The sequence below is a fragment of the Suncus etruscus genome, chromosome X, assembly GCF_024139225.1.
Source record: "Suncus etruscus isolate mSunEtr1 chromosome X, mSunEtr1.pri.cur, whole genome shotgun sequence".
In the NCBI taxonomy this organism is placed as follows: Eukaryota; Metazoa; Chordata; class Mammalia; order Eulipotyphla; family Soricidae; genus Suncus; species Suncus etruscus.
Window position 1 is genome coordinate 9,788,086 of NC_064868.1, and position 26,047 is coordinate 9,814,132.

Consider the following 26,047-nt stretch of genomic DNA (forward strand, 5'->3'; position numbering starts at 1 on the left):
AGCACTGCTGGGTATAGCCTCAAAATCCAACCCAAACTGAAAGTACTTGGTGCACAAAGGCAGGAGTTCTTTCAGGCTCAGCACAAGGTACTTACAGCTGATAAAGCCAGGATTTGCTGTTGAATTGTTTCTTCATCGTGGCTGTCAACCCATGGTGGCATTGCGACTTCTACAAGGTTTTTTTAATGGCAGACAGGGAAGAGATGAAAACAGAAGTGTTCCCACACAGTCATTAGAACAATTTCCTGCTCTAAAGTTCTAAAGAGACACATGCAGCATTACTGAATACCTTGACACAGATATGCACCTGACTACCCAAAGTCATCTAGTGGACACCACCATGACTAGGTGACAAAAATCAATAAGAGAGAGGGGAGAGAGGGGAGAGAGAGAGAGAGAGAGAAAGAGAGAGAGAGAGAGAAGCATGGCAAGCAGTGGAGGCCATAGAGGTATGGGGATATGGACCCACAGTGGTGCTCACTTTCTCTCTCTCTGTCTCGGGCCTCCATTCATTTTTCTGGCTGCATTTTCTCACTAGAGCCGCTATATTCCCCTGCCTACCCGTGTACTTCCCTCTCTCACCTGGACATCTTGTGGCACCTCAGATTTGACTCGCTTTCTCTCCAAGTTCCAACCTCCAATGATCCACCAGTACCTACCCAGAGCCAGCACAGCTCCTTCGGCTGCCCACAGACATGAATCACTGCTATTGTAGGTTCATCTGCCCCAGAGAGCTACTCAACACTTTCCCTGTTCTGTGGGTGCAGTTAACCAGCAGCTTTCTGAATTTATGGCACTGCTCACATGAATTGATTTTACCTTTGTTACCAATTCAAAGACACGGGCATGAGCACCAACAAAAAGTAAAAGTGAGGCCTGTGAGTACAAACATTTAAAGGCTTATTTGTCAGTGAAGAGGAGATGCAGGCTGGGGCTGGACAGTGGGGAGGGAACTGGCCTTGCATGTGGCTGATCTGGGTTTGATCTCCGGCATCCCATACGGTCCCCTGAGCCTGCCAGGAGTGATCCCTGAGCTCAGAGCCTAGAGTAAGTCCTGAGTTGGGGTGTCTCTCTGTCCCCCACAAGAGAGGCTCTACAGGCTAGTAGAGAGCTCAAAGGGCTAAGTATGTGCTTTGTGTCTGTTTGTGGGGTTTCTGTTAGGAGTATTTGGGGGACAAAGAGGAGAGAGGTGGGAAAGGCTGGAAAGGAAAGGAAGATTACATAGCCTATCTGGGCAATAGGCAGAGTCAAAAGTGTAGTGAGGCTTCTTGAGATCTCCTGAGAGGTCAAAGGCACCAGCGTGAGTGCCCCTGGATTCTCAAGCCACTGTGCTTGCATGTTGCTTTCTGTCTCCCATTCGAAAGCCACTTGCCATCACTAGTGGAGCTTACACACTAGCCTGACCACAGGAAACCACCACCCTTTCCCTCCCTGCAGGTTTGGGAGTGTGCCTCTCTCTACTCCCCCTTCTGTCTGTGTCATCTCAAGCATGGTCTCTGGCAGGTCTGGGCACTCCCCAACATGCATCCAGGAAATCACCCAGAAAACCCATCCATACCTGATTTCTTGGTATGTTGCTCTTCCACAAATTTATTCTGTTCTTTCTGGAAATCGCCTAGGATAGTCTGTTCAAAAACATGAAAAGCCAAATTGACTTGAAAATTAATTATTACATAAGTATGGCATTCAAGATTTACAAAGAACGTTTGAAACATTTTTCTTTCCTTCATTCCTTTTTTTTTTGTTTGTTTCTAAATCAAATCTGGCTGTGCTCAGAGCTTACTCCTGGCTCTATAATCAGGGATCATTTCTGCTGGGGTTTGGGGGAACCATATGGAGTACTGGGAATCAAACTCAGGTTGGCTGCATGCAAGGCAAGCGCCTTACCTGCTGTATTACAGCTCTGGCCCACGAAACATGTATTTCATTGTCGTCAACTAAAAAGGTAAAAATACGGTATTATGATGGCTACTTTGTTCCACCTGCCTCCATAATTTTTATAGTACTCCAGCACAAAATAAAAGATAGGCCAAACCTCCTGGTAACAATCCACACACATAAAAATAAATCTAAAATAACAAGCTTTATCAATGATCTCCTTACTTCAAAAAATTACCAACAGAGGCCGGAGCAAGAGCACAGTGGTAGGGCATACAGCCAACTCAGGACGCACCCCAGTTCTATTCTTGGCATGGTCCCCCAAGCCTGCCAGGAGTGATTCCTGAGCGCAGAACCAGGAGTAACCCCTGAGCACCGCTGGGTGTGACCCAAAAACAAAAAAAAATTTACCAACAGAGGGCTGGAGCGATAGCACAGGGAGGTTATTTGCTTTACACAGGCTGACCTAGGATCAATCTCTGGCATCCCACAGAGTCCCCCTAGTCCAGTAGGAGTTAATAATTCCTAAGTGCAGAGCCAGTAAATAACCCTGAATCAGCCAGGTATTTGTGTCCCCGACCCCAAAGTGGAGAGATAACTTAAGCACTAAACACATAGCTGGCCCACAGAAGGCCCAGATTTGATCCCAGAAGGGCATAGTCCCAGAGGAGCGCCCCCCCCCACTCCCTCTAGAACAATTACCAACATAAATGAAGTTCAGTTGGCCCAAACCCGACCACCTGCAACAACGAACAAGTTCACCCCCCAGTTTTATTTATTCTTTGAATTTTGGGGCCACTCCTGGTGGTGCTCAGGGAAGATCTTCCTAGTGGTGCCAACACTAGTACCAGAACCTGTGGCCCTAACTCACATAGCCTGCAGCAGAGCCCACAGTGTTTCTTCCAAATGCCTTCAGTTTTTTTTTTAAAAAGCTGCTCCTAAGGGTCAGGAGTTAGAAAACTAGCTGCATGATGCAAGGGAATAAATATCTTCTGAAATGGGCCTAGATTTTTGATGGGTTTTTTTGTTTGTTTTTAGACCACACCCAGTAGTGTTCAGGTTCCTGGCTCTGCATTCAGGGATCACGCCTGACAAGCTCAGGGGACAATATGGGGTACCAGGAACTGGGGCTGAGGGCTTAGTGACCAGGCAAGACAAGCATCTTACTGGCCAGAAATGACCATTCATTCACAAGAGGACAAGATCAGTTGTGTATTAAATTATCAGTGGATTTTATAATATACTAAACTAAAAACCTCTTATTTAAATCAGGCAATTGATATCAAAGCTATTTTTATACAAAGAGGAAAAAAACCCAGTAAGACTCCCAGTAATATTTTCATCAGAATGTGATCTTCTACATAGGTTAATAAAGCCTGTAAGAGAAAATAATTATATTAGCTGATAAGGAGTTTCATAAAGAAGTTTCTGCTTCCAGAAATATACTGACTTATACCTTGTCAATGAAGCCATCAATGTTTCCTTCTTCCACCGACTTTTTGATGGTCTGTGCTGTTTCAGTAACTGAGTCTGTGATCTTTTTTGTTGCAGCAGAAGCAAAGTTATAAAGATAACCTGTAAAAGATAAAAATATCTATATTCTATTTGCATATTCTTTATTGTATTTGGCATTTTTCCCCTAAAAGAGTCCTGATAAGAATCTTTTTTTTGGGGGCCGGGCGGTGGCGCTAAAGGTAAGGTGCCTGCCTTACTTGCGCTAGCCTAGGACGGACCACGGTTCGATCCCCCGGCGTCCCATATGGTCCCCCAAGCCAGGAGCGACTTCTGAGCGCATAGCCAGGAGTAACCCCTGAGCGTCACCGGGTGTGGCCCAAAAACCAAAAAAAAAAAAAAAAGAATCTTTTTTTTTTGCTTTGTTTTGGGACCACACCTGGCCATGTTCAGGGGTCACTTCGGGATGCTCAGGATCAAACCCAGGTCTGGCCACGTGCCAGGCAAACACCTTCCCTGCTGTACTATTACTCTAGCTCCCCTGAAAACAATCTTATACTATAGATCAATTAGAAATGAGGTGGGGTTGGAGCAATAGTACAGCAGGTAGAGCGATAGCTTTATACACGGTCAACCCGGGTTCAATTTCTGGCTTCCCTTATGGTTCCCTGAGCACCGCCAGGAGTGAGCTGAGTGCAGAGCCAGGAGTAACCTCTGAACACTGCCGGGTGTGGCCCCTAAACAAACAGAAATTAGGGGCCTCTAGCCCAGAATTGACAGTACAGCAGGTAGGGCACTTGCCTTGCATATGGTCTACCTGGGTTTAATTCTCCGAGCACTGTCAAGCGTTATCTCTGAGTGCAGTCAAAAGTAATTCCTGAATATCACTGGGTATGCCCCCCAAAATAAAAAAATATAAATATTAAACAACATAGGGGCCACCCTGGCAGTGTTTAGGAGCTATTGAAGCCATGGCAGGTGGTAGTGGGGTGCCTGCAGTAGTGGTCATGGAACCCACATGCAATCCTGGCCCTCTTGAGATATTTCCTTTTATTGTTTATTTTTGGCAGTGCTCAGGGTTTACTCCTGACTCTGTGCTCAGGAATCACTCATGCTGGGGCTCTGGGGACCCAAATGGACTCTGGGCATCAAACCTAAGTTGGCTGTCTGCCAAGCAAGTGCCCTAGCATTGTACTATCTCTCCCCTCCAGAGATGTTTTTAAGGGGAACTCAGCTCTTTACAAAGTCATGTGGCTGGCTAGATACCACATAGGATAAGTGACCAGACATAACCACAGAGAAATGCAGGATCTTCCCCAAAGTTTAGAAATGAACTCACTCTTCCCCTTCAGCCAGTACATAGTGTTTATCCACTGGTGAATGTAGGGCATTTGTGGCACCTGGTCTGTAGGAGCCTGAGACAGGTCTTTACTCTAGCGAGAAGATAAGACTCCCCCCGAACCTGTTATCAAGGAGTGTTTCAAATATTTTCAATCAGGCAACACAGGCTGAGGGCCCCTTGTCGGGGTGACATGTGGGCAGGGACCAGGTAAGATGAGGGAGAGGGCAGACAAAAAAAGTGCTTCCAGCTAACACTTGAGACCACCTTCGTGATGGTTAAGAATTCAGGTGCTGGAGCTGGAGAGGTAGCATAGTGGTAGGGCGTTTGCCTTGCACACAACTGATCCAGGACAGATGATGGTTCAAACCCCGGCATCCCACATGGTCCCCCATTCCTGCCAAGAGTGATTTCTGAGTGCAGAGCCAGGGGTCTTTACTTCAAAAAATTACCAACAGAGGTCAGAGCAAGAGCACAGTGGTAGGGCATGCAGCCAACTCAGGATGCACCCCAGTTCTATTCTTGGCATGTCCCCCAAGCCTGCCAGGAGTGATTCTTGAGCGCAGAACCAGGAAGGAAGGAAGGAAGGAAGGAAGGAAGGAAGGAAGGAAGGAAGGAAGGAAGGAAGGAAGGAAGGAAGGAAGGAAGGAAAGGAAGGAAGGAAGGAAGGAAGGAAGGAAGGAAGGAAGAAGAAGGAAGAGGAGGAGGAGGAAAGAGAGAGAAAGAAAGAGAGAGAGAGAGAAAGAAAGAAAGAAAGAAAGAGAAAGAAAGAAAGAAAGAAAGAAAGAAAGAAAGAAAGAAAGAAAGAAAGAAAGAAAGAAAGAAAAGAAAAGAAAAGAAAAGAAAAGAAAAGAAAAGAAAAGAAAAGAAAAGAAAAGAAAGGAATTCGGGTCCTGGGGCTGGAACCATAGTACAGTGGGGAGGGCGTTTTCCTGGCATGCAGCCAACCTTGGTTTGATCCCACGAGTACTATGTAGTCCCCCGAGCACTGACAGACTGACAGGAGAGATTCCTTGAACACAGAGCCGGGTGTGCCCCAAATCAAAAAATCTTTATTCTGAAGGAGGGCTGCTATTACAAAAATATCCCAATCTCAGTTCTTTGACTTTAATCTCAGGATGCCATGGGTGATGAATAGAGAAGACAGGAGTCCTGGAGTAAGCATATTTCTGACCCACAGAGGATGCCCACAAGCTAATGAAACACACACACACACACAGACAGACACACAGACAGACAGACACACACACACACACACACACACACACACACGGAGAGCAAGATTATTCATTCGAAAGCAGCGCTGTGGTGAGGCATGGCAAGTGGGAAAGCTAGACAGGAGTACTCTTTTTGTTTTGTTTTTGAACTTTTGGGCCACATTTCGCAGCACTTAGGGCCTACTTGTAGCTCTATGTGGTGCTGGGGATCAAACCAGGGTTGGCTGCACACAAGGCACCTTATCCTATCCCAGCCCGTGGACAGTAGGAGGAAAAGGGAGAGGAAGAGAGAGAAAAAGAGAGGGGGAGAGGGAGAATGAGAAGAAGAGAGAGAGGAAGGGAAGGAGAGAGGAAGAGGAGGCAGAGAGAGAGGGAGAGAGAGAGGAAGTGATTTGTTTTGTAAAGAGATCAGCTGACATCACCTTTAGGCGATTTTTATTAAGTGGTTAAAAAAGAATGGAGATAAGAGTTATCAGAAAGAAGCAGAAGTACAATGTCCACAGCTCAGGAAATGAGGCACAAAAAAAGGTATGAAATAAAATTGTGATCATAAAGAAGAAGGCCAGTGCTGAAAATGGCTATTCCACCTTTATTTTTATTGTGTCATCTTAGTCTCACAAATGTCCTAGGAAAAAAAGGTTGTTTTTTGTTTTGCCCAGGTGCAGTGTACAAGGTTTACTCCTGACTCTGTGCTCAGGAATCATACTTGACAGCATTCAGAGGAAACTGACCCCGGTCAGCCACATGCAAGGCAAGCACCCTGCACACTGTATTATTGCTCTTGCCTGACTGACGGGGTTTTATCATTTCAAGAGGGGGTGCTGGACCACACCTTGTCACCTTGTCATGCTAAGGTCCACTTGTAAGAGTGAGAAACTGACCCTGGGTCTCTATCATGAGCATGATAATAGAGTGCACAGAGATGTGAGAGTTCATAATAATAGAGCACAGCTCCAGCGTGGCTCTTTGAGTCATGTCCTGGGCCCTAGAGTTTGGGACAAAGAAGCCAAGGGTCATGGGGCAAATGATCTGGCCCATCTGATAGGGGCAGATACTGCTGTAAACTTGGCCACTATCTGACCCCTTCCTCCCTGTCGGTTTTGGTGGCTGCTCTCAGAAAACCCAGGGGTCCTCTGTGATCCCCCACAACTGCCACTTTCACAAAGGTTAATTCTGTTGGACCTTTTAGAGGCGGCAAATGCAATTACAAAGACAAGCAATCACAAAGACAAGTAGCCCAGGGCAGTGTTTTTCAATCTTTCCCCACCAGTAACCACTACTCTCCAAGTTACTTTCTGTGCTCCCCTTCTGAACAGTTTACCCCCACATTTTGTGCATGTCCCCTGCTTTTGTGATTTTTCATCTGTGACCTGGAGGCTCACGTGACCTCAGGGTGAGAAATGCTGGCATAGGAATTCAAGTGGAGGTTGCCTGCTTTCCCATGGCAGGCACCGGCAGTGTGATGCTCCAAAGAACGTTGCCCCATCAAACTCATGGAGCAATAGTACAGCGGGTAGGACGTTTGCTTTGCATGCACAGCCAACCCGGGTTCAATCCCTGGCATCCCATGTGGTCCCCCAAGGACTGCCAGGAATGAGCCCTGAGTGCAGAGCCAGGAGTAATTCCTGAGCATCACCAAGCATGGGACAAAATTTCCCTCTTGTCTATGAAATAATTACCAGTCTTCCCTGTACCTCAAATTCTCTTAATGTCTAGTGTCTATCTCAACTCCTCCCTAAGGACTCTCTGGCCAAATTTACCTTCTTCAATGCACCTAGTTGATTTCTCCCCAATTTTCTATGCATGAAATAGTTGTCTCCTCCTTATTATCTTGCACTGTTTTTCAGGATCATACCCAGCTAGCTGCATTCAAGGTTCACTCCTGGTTCTTTGTTATGGTTCACTCTTGGAGGTGCTAGAGATGGTAAGGATGGATGGGCTGTGAGCAAGATAAGCGTGTTAAACTATTGGACTATCTTTCTAGTTGGCACAATGCTATTTTTCACTGATCTTACAGAATTGGGGGGGTGGTCTTGGGCTGTGATTATGTATTGCGGTCCAGAGTTAAATTCTTTTTTTAGTTCCTCCACCCCTGGGAGTAAACTTTCTAAATGGTAGAGTTTTTCTCCTTCAAGTAGGTGCTTCTGCTCTGTCTCCCTCAGTGCCCCCCCACTTTTTTTTTCTTTTTTTTTTGTTTTTTTTTCCCTCCCCCTCCCCCCGTCCCCCCCACACTTTTAAGGCAACTCTGAAAATGCTCCCTAACTGAATTGTCTACCTTGAGACAGTTATTTCACTTGCAGCACTGTCTGCTTTAGGGCTCGCCTTCTTCAAGACACCCTCTCCTGAAGTGAGTTGAATGCTCCCGAAGGGGAAACACTGCGTGTGTTGACTGGACAATCAACCCACTGGCACATACTAATTGCGCAGGAAAAGCTCAGCAAGAGCCCGGTCTTGAAAGGCGACCTGGGTTCAAATCCTACTCTACCCTCCAGATGGCTAGGACCCAGAGCTGCTAATGCTGACCTGGGGTTGGCAATTCGTTTGAGAGACGGTCATCCTGAACCATCGAGTCCTAAGACTTGCCCACCACCAACAATGACATCCCTGATGGTCGACGGACAGTCAAGGCAAGGGAATAAGGCCCCGCCCCATCCCTATCTTCCCTCTTTCTCAATCTGCTCGGCTAAATCTGGCCCACTCAAAGGTCCTTCCAGTCTCTCTTTCTTGGGGGGGCGGGAGATCGAGGTGGATGTAAGGACGTAAGGATGTAAGGACGTGGCGGGTGAAAGTAGGCGAGTAAAGCAAACCAAAAGGTTTCCTGGTCAAGCCTAAGGAAGGCGGGTCGATCACTCAGCTTTCTGCCGCCCAGGGCCAATGTTTACGCACTTTTGTCAAGTCGGGGGCTCGAAGCAGCGGTGCTAGTGGCAGATCCCCCCCCCACAGTTGTCGCTAGTGCCAGATCCCCACCGATCTGTCGCGTCCAGGAAAGACCGACTTTTTGAAACACTCCCCCCCCCTCACTTGGACCCCCTAGGTTCGAAGGGGCACTTCCGCCTCCCTGGGGTCCCGAGGACACTTACTTCCAAGGCCTTTGGCCTGAAGAAGAATGTCCTGATCGTCGTTGGCCGGTGGCACCGCGTCTGCTGACGGGTCGATCACCTTCTCGGAGCGCGGCTCGGCCGGGACATCTCCCTTCGCAGGAGGCCCGGCTTCCTCGCTCTCCGGGCTCAAGCCCAACCAGTTGCCCCAGCCCCGGAACATCCCGTGCGCGAGGCCGAAGCCACCAGCCGGTGGCCCCCCCAAGGGGTCCCCGATGCCCAGACCCTACAAAGCTCCAGGAAGGAGGTCGGAAATACGACTCCAAGCCCCAGGGACCCGCCCGATTTTCCCACAGCCCCCGGCCCAAGTGCGCCGGCGCCGGGGCGTGCGCCACTTCCGTCCCGAGGCCCCGCCCCTGTGTGGCCGCTCACTGCCACGTGTGGGCGTCGCCCGCGGAAGCCACACCCCTGACCTTCCTGGGCGGGGCCTGGCCTCGGCGAGAGCCGGAGGTTAATGGATGGCCCTTCTTCAGCACTGAGTAAACCGGAAAAGAGGGAGGTGTTAGGGTCCCCCCTCGGTCGCCCCCAGCACTGGCAGCAGAATCCAGACAAGGACAAAGAACTTTGTTTCTTCCCAGAAACTGTTAGCGGTGGATGGAAGTGGGAGAGACCTATAACTAACGGTCTTCAAGACATACAGCCCACAGCCACTTGGGGGATTTTACCTGAATCGTGGTTGTCCCAAATACCTGGGCGTCCAAAGCGGTGACATTTTGTAAGAATTAAAAATTTGAGCATTTGAGCTCTGGACAGTCTCCGAAATGAAAGAATTGGTTAAAAAAAAAAAAAAACCAAACCCTAAGGGCCGGGAAGGTGGCGCTAGAGGTAAGGTGTCTGCCTTGCAAGCGCTAGCCAAGGAAGGACCGCGGTTCGATCCCCCGGCGTCCCATATGGTCCCCCCAAGCCAGGGGCGATTTCTGAGTGCATAGTCAGGAGTAACCCCTGAGCGTCAAACGGGTGTAGCCCCCCCCCCAAAAAAAAAACCAAGCCAAAACAAAACAAAACAAAAAAAACTAAAAGAAAAAAGTTAATTCTGGGCCGAAGCAGTGGCTCAAGCGGTGAGGCGTCTCTGCCTTGCCAGCGCTAGCTTAGGACGGACTGCGGTTCGATTCCCCGGCATCCCCGATGGTCCCCCAAGCCCGGAGCGATTTCTGAGCGTATAGCCAGGAGCAACCCCTGAGCGTCACTAGGTGTGGCCCAAAAACCAAAAAAAAAAAAAAAAAAAAGGAAAAAGTTAATTGTATCAAATATCTAGCAGAATGGACGCCCTTGCCATTTATCAAAGTGTAAAGTTCAGTACAAATATAAAATAACTGCAGTAAAATAATTGTAATTGTATGAGTTCTCTAACAGAATGGACACTCCTAGCCATTTTTTGAAGTTTATGCATCAGTAAAAATCTAAAATAATTATAACTGTATTAGCTACCTAACAGGATGGGCCTGCTGTCCTAGCAAAATTTTTTTTTTTAATTTTTGATTTATGTCAGCGCCATCGCTCAGGCCCCAGTCCTAGCAATTTTTTAAATGATTATCTTTATTTAAACACCGTGATTCCAAATATGATTATAGTTGTATGATTACAGTCATGTAAAGAACACCCCCCTTCACCAGTGCAACATTCCCACCACCAATTTCCCAGATCTCCCTCCTCCCCATCTCACCCACACCTGTACTCGAGAAAGGCTTCCTACTTCCCTCATTTATTCACATTATTATGATAGTTCTCAGTGTAGTTATTTCTCCATCACTCTATGTGGTGAGCTTCATGTCATGAGCTGCACCTACCAGCCCTATCTCTTATGTCTGAGATACTGCTAAAAATGTCTTTCATTTTTCTTAAAACCCATAGATGAGTGAAACTATGGTCCTAGCAATTTTTAAAGTGTTCTTTGGGTTCAGGAGTGTGAACAATATTCCAACTGATCCCCAAATCCCAGCCCCTTCGCAACCACTGCTTTCTGTCTCTATGAGTTTCACAACTCCAGGAACTTCAATCATATCCCGTTGGGGTCTCTTGTGATTTACTTACTTTACTTAGCAAATGTTGTCACAGTTCATCTGTGTTGTCTCATGCCGTCAGCCTCAAAGTAATGCAGGTGGGGTTAAATGTTTACAGTTTGGCTGTACGTTGGTAATGCTGAGTTGTGTGGTTATGCTTTTTATGCCTACTTTTCTGCATAATTAACCTTTTCCATAATAATAATAACACATAAAAAAACTGGCCACTTCAGATTTAGGGTTAATGAAGCATATTCATGAGCACAAACTCAAGGAATCTCTTGGCAAAGGAAACCCACTTCTTTCATCTTCCCACTCTTTCTAGGAATGCAGTACTGTTTCAGTGATCTGCTTAAGAATTTGGGACATGGATTACAATTCTGATTTCCCTGTGCTCCAAGTTTTCAGCGCACTTACAGTGACATTGTATTCAGGTTCAAGAGTTTGGGCCTTAACTAACCCCATCAAAAAATGGGGAGAAGAAATGAACAGACACTTTGAAAAAGAAGAAAGGCAAATGGCCAAAAGGCACATGAAAAGATGCTCAACATCACTAATCGTCAGGGAGATGCAAATCAAAACTACTATGAGGTACCACCTCACGCCACTGAGATTAGCACACATCACATAAAAGGAAAACAAGCAGTGCTGGCGGGGATGTGGAGAGAAAGGAACTCTTTTTCACTGCTGGTGGGAATGCTGTCTAGTACAACCTTTATGGAAAGTGATATGGAGATTCCTTCACAAACTGGAAATTGAGTTACCATATGATCCAGCTATACCACTCCTAGGAATATACCCGAGGAACACAAAATACAATACAAAAATCCCTTCCTTACTCCTATATTCATTGCAGTGCTATTTACAATAGCCAGACTCTGGAAACAACCAAGATGCCCTTCAATAGATGAGTGGCTAAAGAAACTGTGGTACATATACACAGTGGAATACTATGCAGCCGTCAGGAGAGATGAAGTCATGAAATTTTCCTATACATGGATGTACATAGAATCTATTATGCTGAGTGAAGTAAGTCAGAGGGAGAGAGAAAGACGCAGAATGGTTTCACTCATCTATGGGCTTTAAGAAAAATGAAAGACATTTTTAACAGTATCTCAGAGACAAGAGAGATGAGGGCTGGTAGGGGCAGCTCATGACATGAAGCTCATCACATAGAGTGATGAGTGCAGTTGGAGAGATGGCTACACTGAAAACTATCATAACAATGTGAATGAATGAGGGAAGTAGAAAGCCTGTTTCGAGTACAGGTGTGGGGGGGTGGGGAAGAGGGAGATCTGGGAAATTGGTGGTGGGAATGTTGCACTGGTGAAGGGGAGTTTCTTTACATGACTATAATCATACAACTATAATCATGTTTGTAATCACGGTGTTTAAATAAAGATAATCATAAAAAAAGAGTTTGGCCTTATAAAATCCAGCCTGTTTGTTTTTCTAAAGTTAAGATATAACTTGCATGCCACACAACTTAACTTTTTTTTTTTGGTTTTTGTTTTTTTGAGTCACACCTAGCAGCGCTCAGAGGTTACTCCTGGCTCTATGCTCAGAAATTACCCCTGGCAGGCACAGGGGACCATGTGGTATGCCAGGATTCGAACCACCGTCCTTCTGCATGAAAGGCAAATGCCTTACCTCCATGCTGTCTCTCCAGCCCCACAATTTAACTTTCTAATGTGTATAATTTGGGAGCTGAAGAAGTAGTAGCAGCAGAAGTAAGCACTTACTTTGCATGTGACGAACCCTATTTTGTTCCCCAAGCACAATATACGGTCCCCTGAGCACCATCAAGGGGCACTTCTGAGAGCACAGATCTAGGGGAATAACCCTTGAGAATCTCCAAGTGTGGTCTGAATCCTAAATAAATTTTCTTTCTTTCTTTCTTTCTTTCTTTCTTTCTTTCTTTCTTTCTTTCTTTCTTTCTTTCTTTCTTTCTTTCTTTCTTTCTTTCCTTCCTTCCTTCCTTCCTTCCTTCCTTCCTTCCTTCCTTCCTTCCTTCCTTCCTTCTTTCCTTCCTCCCTCCCTCCCTCCCTCCCTCCTTCCTTCCTTCCTTCCTTCCTTCCTTCCTTCCTTCCTTCCTTCCTTCCTTCCTTCCTTCCTTCCTTCCTTCCTTCCATTGCATTCCTAGGATCACTTCTGACCCTAGGATACCATACAGGGATGGGCAACAAATTGGGGTCTTTCTCACACAAAGCACCAATCCCAGCCCTTTTAGCTATCTCTTCTGCTCCTGGTTTTTCATTATAAGAAGGGATCACAGAATCTGGAAACACAACACAGGGGTTAAGGTGCTTGCCTTGCATACAGCCAGCCCTAGTTTGATTCTTCTATTATAGTCCTGCCAGGAGTGGCCAATCCCCCTTCCTCCCCAAAGACATCATAATAACTGTCCAGATTGTCAAAAGAAAATAAAATATTAGAATGTGATCAACAATTGGCACATATTATGCATGACCATCCCTGTCAAGCCTTAAACATCCTTTTGCTTTTTCTTGGCCCACACCTGGCCGTGGTCAGGGGACCATGCAGAGCCAGGAACCAGCCCAGCCTTTGCATGTAAGGTATGCACTTCGGCCAGTAGAGCAGCTCTGGGCCCACAGACAGCCTTTCCACTGGGCCCTCTGTGGTTTCATGAACAAAATCTTCTGTGCTTCCAGCTTTTTCAAAATGTGTTTCCTCTTTTTAAAAGAAATCGCTTCTGGGCTCATTTTCCCAAAAGTTGACATCATTATCTGAAACGCTTTCCCTGCTTCTTCCATAACACTGCGCTGTAGTCCTTACTAAAGCAAAAGTTCTTTTGTGAATTCTGCCAGTTACCCCTTCACCCTTTGGGGCTGTCATCTCCACTCGAGGAACATGCAAGGGCATCACCACATTCTCATGCTTGCACTGTTTTCTGCTTGCTTGTTCTCATCCTACACATGTTCTGTAGCTGCTGGGAGACAGCTTGCAAAGGGATAGGCATGATACTTGTTTTCTTAATTCTTGGGTTTCTCCCTTCCTCCCTCTCTCCCTTCCTTCCTCATCCTGGTAGTGCTCAGAGCCAACTGAGCGCATAAACAACAACAACAAAAACCCTGGCCATTTCAGACTTAGGGTTAATGAAGCATATTTATGAGCACAATCTCCAGGAATCTCTTGGCAAAGAAAACCCTTGGGAGGGAGGGAGGGACAGCGACATAGATACATAGTTAAGGGGTTTGCCTTGCACCTGGCAAACTCCAGAGCCCTGCCAGGAGGGATCCCTGAGTATAAAATCAGAAGAAAATGCTGAGCACAGTCAGATGTGGCGCCAGCAAAGAAACAAACAAACAAACAAACAAACAATGGTCCCTTGGGAGAAGTCCTCTGCTCCCCGTTTGTTTATTCCTTTACTTTATCTTCATGGATTTCTCTTGACTTCTTTTGCCGTCCGCTGGGGGGCTTTAACACACAGCCCTGCCGACGTGTCGCGTCCCCCTCCGCACCCCAAGCGGCCGGTGGGCCCCTAAAGACAGAGTCCCGGTGGATTTCTTTCCTGCCTCTCCTCGGCGCCACCGCCTTTGTGACCGAGGGGCGGGCGGTTCGCACCGCGAGGGGGCGGAGAGGAGCGGATGGGAGGACCCCACTGGGGGCCTCGTCTTGGCTAACTAAGGGGCCAAGGCTGGCCGGGAACTTGGCGTTCGCCCCGCGCGTCCCCGAAGTACGCGGGCGGCTGTGGGGGAGGGTGGGGAGGAGCCGGACTCGGCCCGAGCCAGCAGCCGTGGGGCCCGATCGCGCTGGGGGCGGAGGGGGCGGCGTCGCGGCCCGGGCGGGGGCAGCACTTTCGGAGCGCTGTCAAATCCCCCCGCGCCCCACCCCCCCGGCCCGAGAGCGAGCGAGCGTTGGCCGCAGCAGTTGTACGGACCCCGAGCTCCCGGCGTGAGTCAGCGGGGCCGGCTGCAGCTCAAGCCGGTAAGGTGGGCGACCGGGGCGGGCGGCGGGCAGGGGGGGTGGCGACTCGGGACACCCCCAAAGGCCCGGCTCCTCCCCTCCGCAGCCCGACAGGTGAGCGGCGGGCGGAGGGCGAGGCGGAGCCGGGCCCCTAGCTGCTCTCCCGGTGCCACGGCACTGCCACGCAGGTAACCTCCGTCCTGCCTCCCAGCCCGGCAGCCAGGGCTCGGGTGCGGGAGTTACCCCGCAATTCGGGGCCTCCCCTCTGCTTCGGAGCGTTTGCGGGGCCTTTGTCCGCGCGCGTGGGTGCTTGTGTGTGTTTGTGTGTGTAGGCAGGAGTTGCTGGCCATTGGCCCGAGCGCTCGCCGATCATGGATGGGGGTACGGGCGGGCTGGGATCGCCCCGAGTTTGGCTGGCGCCGTCGGGCTTCGCTGTGCGGCTGCTGATCGCAAGCGTCCGGGGTGTGAGGGGGGGGCGAGGTGCGCTTCTCGTCGGGCTCTGTCAGAGAATCCGGCACTCCCCCAGCCCTGATTTGGCCCGGTTGGGGTAGCCCGGAGAACCCCGACATGGCGATGGCGGAAGTGAAGCCCCACGCAGACTAACAGCCTTTCGGTCTCTCCCCCCCCCCCACGCCAACGGCTACCGCTATAACGACGACCCTGACCTTCTCCCCTCCCAAATAAATACGCTTTTCAAGGCTCTACAGCGCCCCAGTGACAAAATCGCTTTGGGGTGTGGAGGGGGGGCAATCGTTAGTTAAAAACAAAACCAACAAAACTCCAACTTTGTTGTGTGAGGTCCCCAGTAAAGACAAACGTTTACCCAGTGAGGATTTACTTTTCGGGACAAGGCAAGTTCTGCAGCCCACGACTCCCAGACCAGAGTTCCTGGGGATGTGCCTGATGTCCTGACCCATCCCCAACTCCCCTCCCCACCTAGATTCTCCCCACCTAGAGTTCGCTTTTCATTTACTTGAGCCTCGTCTCCAACTTGTCAGAGTTTGTTTGCACATTGCAAATGACCCCCCCCCCCCCAACTTGGCGATCTCTGGCGTCTAACGTTTTGACTTGCTTCAGGCCCCTGGTCTGTCCCGCTCCCACCCCCCCCACCCCCCGGAGGCTAGTCGGCAACGCGAGGTGTCGAAAGGCAGACACACCCCATTTCCCAGGGCTGTGTTTTGGGGACAGCGGATTAAGAAGAGTCTCACTCACTTAATGGTGAAGATCGCATTTTATAATGCACGGGGCTTAATCAGATGATGGAAATGAGTATCTGCAAGGTTTTATTATTGTTTTTGTTTTTGTTTTACTTTTCTAACATGGCTTCTAGAAACTTTAAAATGACTGAGGTGGCTCCGGTCGTGTTTCCATTGGACTGTAGACAGCGCCGCTGGCCTCGGTCCAATTTTGCAGCTCTCTGGATTCACTGGCCAGCGCTTCACTGTGTGGAAGAGAAACGAAAACTTGATTTTTTTGCGAGGGGAAAAAAGAACTTATTCGAGGAAGTAGCTGGAAGAGGCTGCCTTTTCCTGCAGTTTTCAAACTGTTTCAGACTGTTTTGCTCCAACTAGTTGGAAAAGCTTGGCTGTCTCCTTGGTAGGACGTTGAACATTTTCAAGAGGGACTTGTAAAAATATTTGATGTGCTGATTAATAACAGTAACTTATGCTTTTGAAAATAGAATAAACTAGTTGTTGCCTGGAGCCCAACCACCTCAATTCACTACAAGACAATATTTGGTGGACCTTTGCTCTGCCTTAATTAAAAGAAAATACAGCAGGGAAAGTTATAGCTATTGCTCAGAAAACCTAAGCACACACATACGCACATAATTATTTCGTTTGGGGCCATACCCAGCGATGATCAGAGTTGACTCCTAGCTCTGACTCAGGGGATTCTGTGGTATGCCAAGGATCGAACCCAGGTCTGCTGTGTGCAAGGCAAAGGATCTAAGCCCCCTAAGCATTTCATATATGAAAAGTTAAGAGCTTCTAGACCCTCAATTTATGTGGCTTCTCCTGAAGAGACTTCTCATGAAGAGATGTGTGTGTGTGTGTGTGTGTGTGTGTGTGAAGCCAAGGTCTAACACACATTCACTAAACATTTGCTGTCGGATCAGCCTGGGCAGTTAGATGTCTCTGAAATGGTTATAGCTAGATTGCCTTGACACACCAGTCCTTCTCCTAAACGTCTGCCATCTAAACATTGCCCTCTCAAATGCAGGTGCCTTTATTCTCTCTCTATGTTACTTATAGGTGGAGGCAGTGGAAACTTCAAGAAGTTGTAATCTGTCCCACACCCCAGCTATCAGGGAGTTTCCATGCTGCTACACCTGTGGGACTAAACAGAGCAAAGATTTAGGTGCACTGGAGATGTGGTTTTAAAGTGAGAAATGTCTAGGTCAAGTCTAGTTCTGGTGAGTGGTGGCTAAGGAAAGAACTGGGCATTCAATGCCATCAATGTGATCCCAACTCTATGGTGTAGACAGAGGTGGGTGCTCGAGTTGGGATCTGGGCTGCTAAGCTCCTTTTGGAGAGGGAAAAGCATATTGAGGTGGCCGTGGTTACTCCCTCCGACCCAGGGTCCACACGGCTCCAGAGTTAGCGAGCTGAGAATAAGACACATGTAGGATAGTTTTTGCAAAGTGTTGGCACAGTTACAGATTCAACACGGGCTTTCCTTTGAGGAAGGCAGGAAAGTCAACCTGATAAGTGGCATCCATGTGATTGTGTTTGTGTTTCGTTTCTAAGTCTTAAAAAAAAACAAACTTGTGAATGACAGCCAAAAAGATAGAACAGTGGAAGGGTGCATACCTTGCACTGGTTCAGTCTGGGTTCCGTCCCCAGCACCCATTATGGTGCCCTGTGCTTGTTAGCAGTGATCCCTAGCCCTGAGCACCCCTGGGTGTGGCCCCCAAACCAAACAAACCAAAAAGTGAATTATAATGGCTGCAGGGGGGAAACTAGCTTGATGGGCTAAGCACATGCTGTCCATGTGGGGAACCCCAGGTTCAATCCCTGGCTCAGCAGGGTCCCCTGAACACCCTTGGGAGTGACTGCCAGCACTATGCTGAGAATAGCCCCTGAGCACTATCAGATGAAGACCACAAAGAAACTGTGACTTAGAGTAACAGAAGGAAACAAAAACTTACAGATTTTATTAGTCACTCTTTTTTGGAGGGTTCTGGGGATCAAATCTGCGAGCCCCCTGCTGAAGAGTTAAGCACCACAGATCTCTCTCCTTTCGCAATGATCTTAGTTGCCTGTCTGTGTTTGCACAAGTAATCCTCTTAAGGCCTATTTTCATGGGCCTGGTTGATGAAGAATGAAAAGGCCTTGTATGTGCTCAAGGGGAAAAATACATAATAACATTTAAAACAAAAAAACAGGGCCTAAGAGATAGCACAGCGGAAGGGCATCAGCTGATCAAGGACAGAAGGTGGTTTGAATCCCAGCAGCCCATATGTTCCCCATGCCTGCCAGGAGCGATTTCTGAGCACAGAGACATGAGTAACCCCTGAGCGCCGCCAGGTGTGACCCCAAAACCAAAAATAAAAGAAAAGGAGAAAAGTTTGAGGGAGAGAAACCGTGTCATTCATTCAAACTAAAATCAAATTGATTTTTCACAGAGACTTTCTTTGTCATTAGTTAAATGAAAAGACAAATGTTGGGGCTAGAGGTATAGCACAGTGGTAGGACAATCTTTACCTTGCATGCAGCTGACCCAAGATGGACATGCGTTCAATCCCTGGCATCCCATATGGTCCCCGGAGCCAAGAACAATTTCTGAGCTCAGAGCCAGGAGTAATCCCTGAGCACTGCTGGGGGTGGCCCCCCCAAAAAAGAAAGAAAATCACTCCTGGTAGGCTCAGGGGACCGTATAGGATTGAACCCAGGTTGGCTGCGTGCAAGGCAAATGCCCTACCTGCTCTCACTCTGTCCCTGCTGTGCTCTTTTAATACTCACAACCACCTATGCAATATTTTAATGGTGGCATATTTGAATATGGAGTTTTTAAAAATAAATTGTATTTATGTCTTTATTTATGTATTTATATATTTATTTCTTTTTGGCTACATCCAGTTGTCCATGGCTCCTGGCTGTGCACTCAGGAATTACACCCTGGCATGCTTGGGGAACCTTATGGGATTCTGGGGATCAAACCCAGGTTGGCCTTGTGCAAAGAAAGTGCTGTACATCTTGTTCTATTGCTCCAGCTCCCAAATAGATTTTCTTTTATTATTACTTTTTTGTTTTGTTTTGGGGCCACACCTGGCCGTACTCAGTGGTTATCCCTGGCTGTGCACTCAGAAATTGCTCCTGGCAGGCGTGGGGGACCCAATGGGATACTGACACTAGAACCCGGGTTGTCCATGTTCAAGGCAAACACCCTACTCTCTGTGCAATTGCTCCAGCCCCTAGATTTTATTTGAGAGAAATGTTCAGCTCCCAGCCAAACTGAGCAGACAGTACTAAGTACTGAGTCCCCCATATTTGTCCTGCCAGCAACCTGCTCTGCATTGGTTAAAGGTGATGAAGTTCTATTGATTGACATGGTTATCACACAGAGTCCATAGGTTACATTCCAGAAACCTGGGAACTCACACAGCTCAAAAATTCTTTCTACCACTGACTTCCATTATGGGCCATGAAGGAGACTTTGATTTCCCCGATGAAGTCTGTAGCTTGATTGAGTCATGTCAATTCCTGCACATTAACAAAAATTTAATGTTCAGGAGGCCAGAGTGATAGCACAGTGGTAGCGCATTTGCCTTGCATGCAGAAGGACAGTGGTTAGAATCCCAGCATCCCATATGGCCCCCCAAGCCTGCCGGGGGTGATTTCTGAGCATAGAGCCAGGAGTAGCCCCTAAGTGCTGCCGGGTGTGACCCAAAAATCAAAAAAAAATTTCAAGGTTCAGAGACCTTGCATGCATCCAACCTAGTCTTGATGCCCAGTATCTCATATGGTTCTCAGAGCCTGGTCAGGAGTGATTCCTGATTACAGAGTCAGGAATAAGCTCATAGTACTGCTAGGTATAGCACCCAAACCAAACAAACCTAAAGAAAACAAACAATTCAAGGTCTGGAAGTTGGCATTTGTTCTAAATTTCAGTATTTAGTTGATGTCAGTGATTTTTTTTTCAAGTGTGTGTGTGTGTGTGTGTGCATGGGTTTTGGCCACTCCTGGTGGTGCTTAAGCATATGTGATGCAAGGGATTGAATTGGACCTGGCTACATGGCATAATTACTGGACTCTAGTCCCATGTTTTCAACCTCGTTATACATGGTGGTTGAAAATGGCTGGTTTAGCTAGAATGTGACATGGTTTTGTGATTCTGGGTTAACATGCTTTGCTTTACTGGTTTTTTTTTGTTTTTGTTTTTGTTTTGGTTTTTTTGGTTTTCGAGTCACACCCAGCAGCGCTCAGGGGTTACTCCTGGCTCTACGCTCAGAAATCGCTCCTGGCAGGCTCGGGGGGCGGGCATATGGGATGCCAGGATTCGAACCACCGACTTTCTGCATGCAAGGCAAATGCCTTACCTCCATGCTATCTCTCCAGCCCCGCTTTACTGGTTTAAGAATCTGTTTTCTTGGGCCGGGAGACATCTCGAAAGACTATGCAGGTACTCTACATGTGAGAGCTCTGGGTTTGATCTCTGGCATGGTGTGGTCTGCTGGGCACCACCAGGCATAGGCCTAAAAGGATAAACATACAAGACTGTGTCTGCTCATTCTTGATGCCTCCTTTGCTTACTTGCAGATTGTCTCTGGGTGCTAGCACCCAGTTACTTCTCTCCCAATGAAGTACATCCTAGTCACCGGAGGGGTCATCTCTGGCATCGGTAAAGGGATCATTGCCAGCAGCATTGGGACCATTCTGAAGTCATGCGGACTCCGAGTGACAGCCATCAAAATTGACCCCTACATTAACATTGATGCTGGCACATTCTCCCCCTACGAGCACGGTAGGACAGTGAACCCCAGATCAACAAGGTCTTGCTTTTTTGTATTTTGGTAACTATTTTGAGTAATTTCCCAGATCATGTTGCGGAGTCATGTTTATGAATGTGTAAATGTATGTCAGGTTGAGACATTTCCCCAATGATGGTCAACTTGCTACATTAAAATAACCCTTTGGGAAACACTTATTTTAGCCCTCTGAGCCATCTCAGTTTTTGGGGGGTTTAGATAACAGCCAGTGGGACTAGGATGACTCTTGTCTCTGTGTATGCAGTGCTGGCGATTGAATTGCAATCAGTAAGGCAAGTAAGTAAGTGCTCTAGCACTCTGTTATCTCTCTAGCCCTATATACAGTTTTAAACTTTTTAAGATTTAATATTCTTATTTTTCTTTTTGCGCTACAACTGGCAGTGCTCTGGAGTAACTTCTAGCTCTGTACTCAGGAATTACTCCTGGCAGTGCTCAGGGGACCATATGGGATGCTGGGGATCAAACCTGAGTCAACAGTATGCAAGGCAAATATCCTACCCACTGTGCTATTGCTCCATCCCTATTATTATTATTATTATTATTATTATTATTATTAATTTTTTGCCCTTCAAGTGGTGCTCAGGAGTGCTGGGGCCACTCCCTATGATACTCAATGCCCTTGGTTGGCCATTCAGTGCTTGTTCTCAAGGATATGGTTTGGCCCCCACAGCCCCACAGTGCTGGGTATAAATCCAGATTATCAAATGTCTTGTAAAGGCACACCCCCCCCCCAAACTCCCCTGTCCCTTATATGCTGTTTTTGGGGGGCATTGAAAGGATCACACCTGTCAATGCTCAGGGGTTCCTGCCAGCTTGGGGGTTGCTCCTGGAGGTTCTTGGGGAATTAATGTGGCTCTGAGGATTGAACCTGGGTAGACTGCATGCAAGGCAAGCACCCTGCCTGTTGTACTATCTCTCCGGCCCCTCTTTTACCTTTCTGTAATCTGAAAACCTCCAAATTCTAACTTCTATCTTTGTCTCAATATTTTTCTGACCATGACTGTAGATCTGTCTTATTTTGTTTTTCTTCCCTCGTGTATAAGAAGGTTCTTTTAGGGGCTGGAGCGATAGTGCAGCAGTAGGGCATTTGCCTTGCATGCAGCTGACCCAGGATGGACCTCGGTTTGATCCCCAGCGTTCCATATGGTCCCCTAAGCCAGGAGCGATTTCTAAGTGCACAGCCAGTAGTAATCCCAAGTGTCACCGAGTGAGGCCCAAAAACTAAAATAAATAAATAAAAATAAATAAAAAAATAAATAAATGGCTCTTTTAAATATAGACATGCTTGGGGCCAGTGTGATATTGCAGAGGTAGGGCCTTGCACATGGCCAACCTGGGATGGACCCAGATTTGATCCGAGGCATCTCTGAGTCTGCCAGGAGTGGATTTTTAAGTGCAGAGCCAGGAGTAACCCCTGAGCACAGCCAGGTGTGGCCCAAACACCAAAAACCAAAAGAAAATGGGAAAAAAAAGAGGTGTTTGTTAATTATTCTCCTGTTATAAACCCAAAAGCCATGAAAGGGTTCCTCCTTGTTTCTTCTATCTAGATTGCTTTGATTTTCATTTTGTCCATGGAATAGCTTGTTTCAGTCTGCAGCGGATCATATTTGGGTTGGAAACTCGGTAGCCATTCCCTGGAGTACATTTTCCCCGCCCCTCCTTGACTTTGGACTTTGGCCACATAGGGTGGCTGCCTCTCCCTGGTTGATTTGGAAGTTCCCAGCTTTGGAAAGTCTTGCTTCCTGGGCACCCTGCTGAGGCCTGGATAAACAGGAGAAGCAGGTCACAGAACTGGGCCAGGTGATTTGTTTGGCTGTGGAATATTGGTCCGTGTGACCTGTCTTGTCAAGATGAAATAAATGCTCAGTGCATGGGCTGGCCTGGTCTCCCTGCTTCTGACTTCTGTTCTGGGAAGAGTCCTCTCTGAGGGGGGTGCTGTCCCTCAGTCTGGGACCCTCGAGAGCCCACATAGAGCCTCAGCTACAATGTGGGGTGCAGTGGGGTTGCTCACTGTGCTGGAAGCTGCTGAGGGTTTTCAAGATGACTTAAGGTGTATTAGCCTCTATCGCATATATATTTCCCACTTTGAAAATTAGTTCTCTTCTCTATTCTATGCAATAAATGTCGGTTTTCCGTCAATCTGGTTAAATGTAGCCATTGTTTTTTATGGTTTCTATCTTTGTAATCACTTTTTCTTTCTGGCCGAATCTTGAACTATTCATCTGTATTTTTCTCCTAGCACATTCAGAGTTGCATCTATAGCACGCATGCATTTTGATTTGGCATGAAGTGAGGGGGAATAATACTTTTCCCACTAATTTTTGCTGATTAGTCAATGCTTCCGAATTATATTATCAAAGATTTAAAGAATAAAAAAATTCTTAAATTCTAGGCACCATGATTTAGAGAGTATTTAATGTAGGTAATGTCCTCATCCCCTCCACCATTAGTGAAAGTTTTTATTTTTTTTCTCCAGGACTTGATTAACACCTTTTTTGTGTTTTTTTTTTTTTGTGGGGGGGCACACCCGGCAGTGCTCAGGGGTTACTCCTGGCTGTCTGCTCAGAAATAGCTCCTGGCAGGCTCGGGGGACCATATGGGACACCGGGATTCGAACCAACCACCTTTGGTTCTGGATCGGCTGCTTGCAAGGGAAATGCCGCTGTGCTATCTTTCCGGGCTCTGATTAACACCTTTTATTACATTCTACATCTCTTTCTTTCTTTGGTTTGGAAGGCCACATCCAGTGATGCTCAGGGCTTACTCTCCTGGCCAGGTGATTTGTTTGGCTGTGTGGAATATGGTCCATGGGGACTGTCCTGTTGAAGTTGAAATGCTCAGTGCCAGGGCATGGGCTGGCCTGTTCTGGCTTCTGTCTTGAGAAGAGTCCTCTCTGAGGGGGAACACAAGGGGTGGATTTGGGGGACCATGTGTGGTTCCAGGATTGGAACCGGGATCAGTTGCATGCAAGATAAGTGCCCTGCCAGCTATACTTGCTATCACTCTGGTACCTGCTACGTATTTAAAAATGAAACATATATAAATATTCTAGGGACCCTTCCCAGGGTGAACTTGGGTCTGAGAGTGCTTGGGCATCGCAGCAGGGCTACATCCTGTGGTCCTTGGGGGGCCATGTCATGCCAGCGATTAAATTTAGAGCCTGGCATGTGTCTCTTTTTCAGGTTCCAGGAAAGGTAAGTCTTGAAGACAGGTTTTCCATAAACATTTAAAAAAAATACCAGGGCTGAATCGATAGCATAGCAGGAACAGGCATTTTTCTTGCACTCAGCCAACCCAGGTTCAATCCCTGGCATCCCATATGGTCGTCTGAGCTTATAGGAGTGATTTCTAAGCGCAGAGCCAGGAGTCACCCCTGAGCACCTTCATTTGTGGCCCCAAAACCAAACCAAACAAACAAATAAACAAACACCAAAAAAAAAACCCCAAACCCATGAGACCATTAGTCTTTTTTTTGTTTCTTGGCAAAGTCTTATTTTACTGAATTGATGGAGGCCTCTATGAACAGACCCAAGAACAGAGCAGAACTTTTTTTCTTGGTCTTTTTCTCCCTGAACTCGTGGTCGGTCCCTTCTCCTGGATCTTTTCATTCCTCCAAGTGAGGGGTCAGCCAGAAATGTCTTCCAGGCCCCACTTGCCTGCAGCTGCCTATGTGCCCTGGGAGATCCCCGAGAACAACTTGTCTGGGAACTTTCCTCCTCACTCAGTCCGGCGCTGCTGTGGCTGTCCGTCTTCTCAGGTTCCTTGTCTTTGAACAGCTGCTGCACAGCCGGCTTCTCCTCCACGTCTTCCTCTCTGCCCTGAAGCCTTCCATCATTCCCCTGTGCTTACTTGGGCCCCAAGGTTAGCTGTGGGGTGGGATTTGGACAATGAATCCAGTACTGCAGTCATATGCTTCTTACTTGTCAGCCTATTTTGGATCAGTTTTCAGATCTGCTTGTAGGAGTCAGCATTGGTGAGTTTGTTGGTTTTTTGGACCACAGTGGAGGGATTCTGAGGTGACCTTCTGTGAAGTCTGACCATTCTCATGGCTCTGGTGCCAGGGGTGAAAGGAAATGCTTTTTGCTGCCTTTTTATGGCTTGGGTTGAATTGTTGGGTATTCTTGGCAGAATAAGGGAACACTGAGAGAAAACAACTTATAAGTAAGTTTTTTTTGTTTATTTGGTTTTGGGCCACAGGTGACTGTGCTCAAGGGTTACTACTGGCTCTGTGATCAGAAATCTCTCTTTTTAGGCTCAGGAGATGCCTATCAATGCCAGGGGTCAAACATAGGTCAGCCACATGCAAGGCAAATGCCCTCCCTGCTGTGCTATGGCTTGGGCTGCTATCAATTAATCTTGGCTATGCTTTTTAGTAGAATGTGGTCAATTCCTTAGAAGAATGTGCTCAAGGTTGCAAACACCTTTTCATTGTAGGTGAAGTGTTCGTCTTAAATGATGGTGGGGAAGTTGACTTGGACCTTGGGAATTATGAGAGATTCTTGGACATCAATCTGTTTAAGGACAACAACATCACCACAGGCAAGATCTACCAGCATGTGATCAGTAAGGAGCGGCATGGTGATTTCCTAGGGAGGACAGTTCAAGGTACTTTCCCTACCGTGCTTCGAAGATGCCTGGAGCCCATGTCAGTCCCAAACCCAAGTGGCCCCACACTTGATGTTCTGACTTGGGGTTGCCTTTATACTCCAGACTCATTCCCTTCCCTCCCACCCTCCCTTCCCCCTCATCATCCTTCACCTTCATTAGAGCATGGTAGCATCATCTTCATTTTAACTAATGTCCTGTTGTTCTGTCTCCTGTCTCCTTTTGATAGTTTATTTATTAATTTATTTTGCTTGGAGGCCACCGTTGGCAGTATGCAGGGTTTACTCCTGGCTTTGCCCTTGGGGGATCAGATGGGGTGCTGGGGATTAAACTTGGGTTGGCCACATGCAAGGCAAATACCTTACTGTACACCTTACTGTACTATTGGTCCAGCCTCTTTAAATTTATTTTTATTTTATTTTTGGGGTTTTTTTTTTTGGCCACACCCGGCAGTGCTCAGGGCTCACTCCTGGCTCTGTACTCAGTAATCACAACTGGTGGTGCTCAGGGAACCATATAGGGTGCTGGAGATCCAACCT

General features: G+C 47.4%; 2 protein-coding genes across 3 annotated transcripts in view; one reads left to right on the plus strand and one right to left on the minus strand.

Annotated features, from left to right (window-relative positions):
* The window catches only part of SYAP1 (synapse associated protein 1), a 31,081-nt gene extending 15,601 nt beyond the window's left edge, over positions 1-15,480 (minus strand). The window contains exons 1-8 of the mRNA XM_049767453.1: positions 15,278-15,480; positions 14,947-15,136; positions 14,630-14,757; positions 9,357-9,459; positions 8,967-9,210; positions 3,335-3,453; positions 1,559-1,625; positions 96-169 (exon numbers count right to left, since the gene is read on the minus strand). Coding sequence (XP_049623410.1) covers positions 96-169; positions 1,559-1,625; positions 3,335-3,453; positions 8,967-9,210; positions 9,357-9,459; positions 14,630-14,757; positions 14,947-15,136; positions 15,278-15,480 — 1,128 coding nt within the window. The remainder of the gene's footprint in view (positions 1-95; positions 170-1,558; positions 1,626-3,334; positions 3,454-8,966; positions 9,211-9,356; positions 9,460-14,629; positions 14,758-14,946; positions 15,137-15,277) is intronic.
* Positions 14,770-26,047, plus strand: part of CTPS2 (CTP synthase 2) — a 132,013-nt gene continuing 120,735 nt past the window's right edge. The window contains exons 1-3 of one of the 2 annotated variants that reach the window (XM_049766796.1): positions 14,770-14,937; positions 20,674-20,878; positions 25,338-25,508. In XM_049766796.1, the coding sequence (XP_049622753.1) occupies positions 20,713-20,878; positions 25,338-25,508 (337 nt within the window). In that variant the 5' untranslated portion in view covers positions 14,770-14,937; positions 20,674-20,712. Of the gene's footprint in view, positions 14,938-15,034; positions 15,100-20,673; positions 20,879-25,337; positions 25,509-26,047 lie in introns of those variants that run through there. The other variant, XM_049766795.1, reaches the window with a different exon arrangement.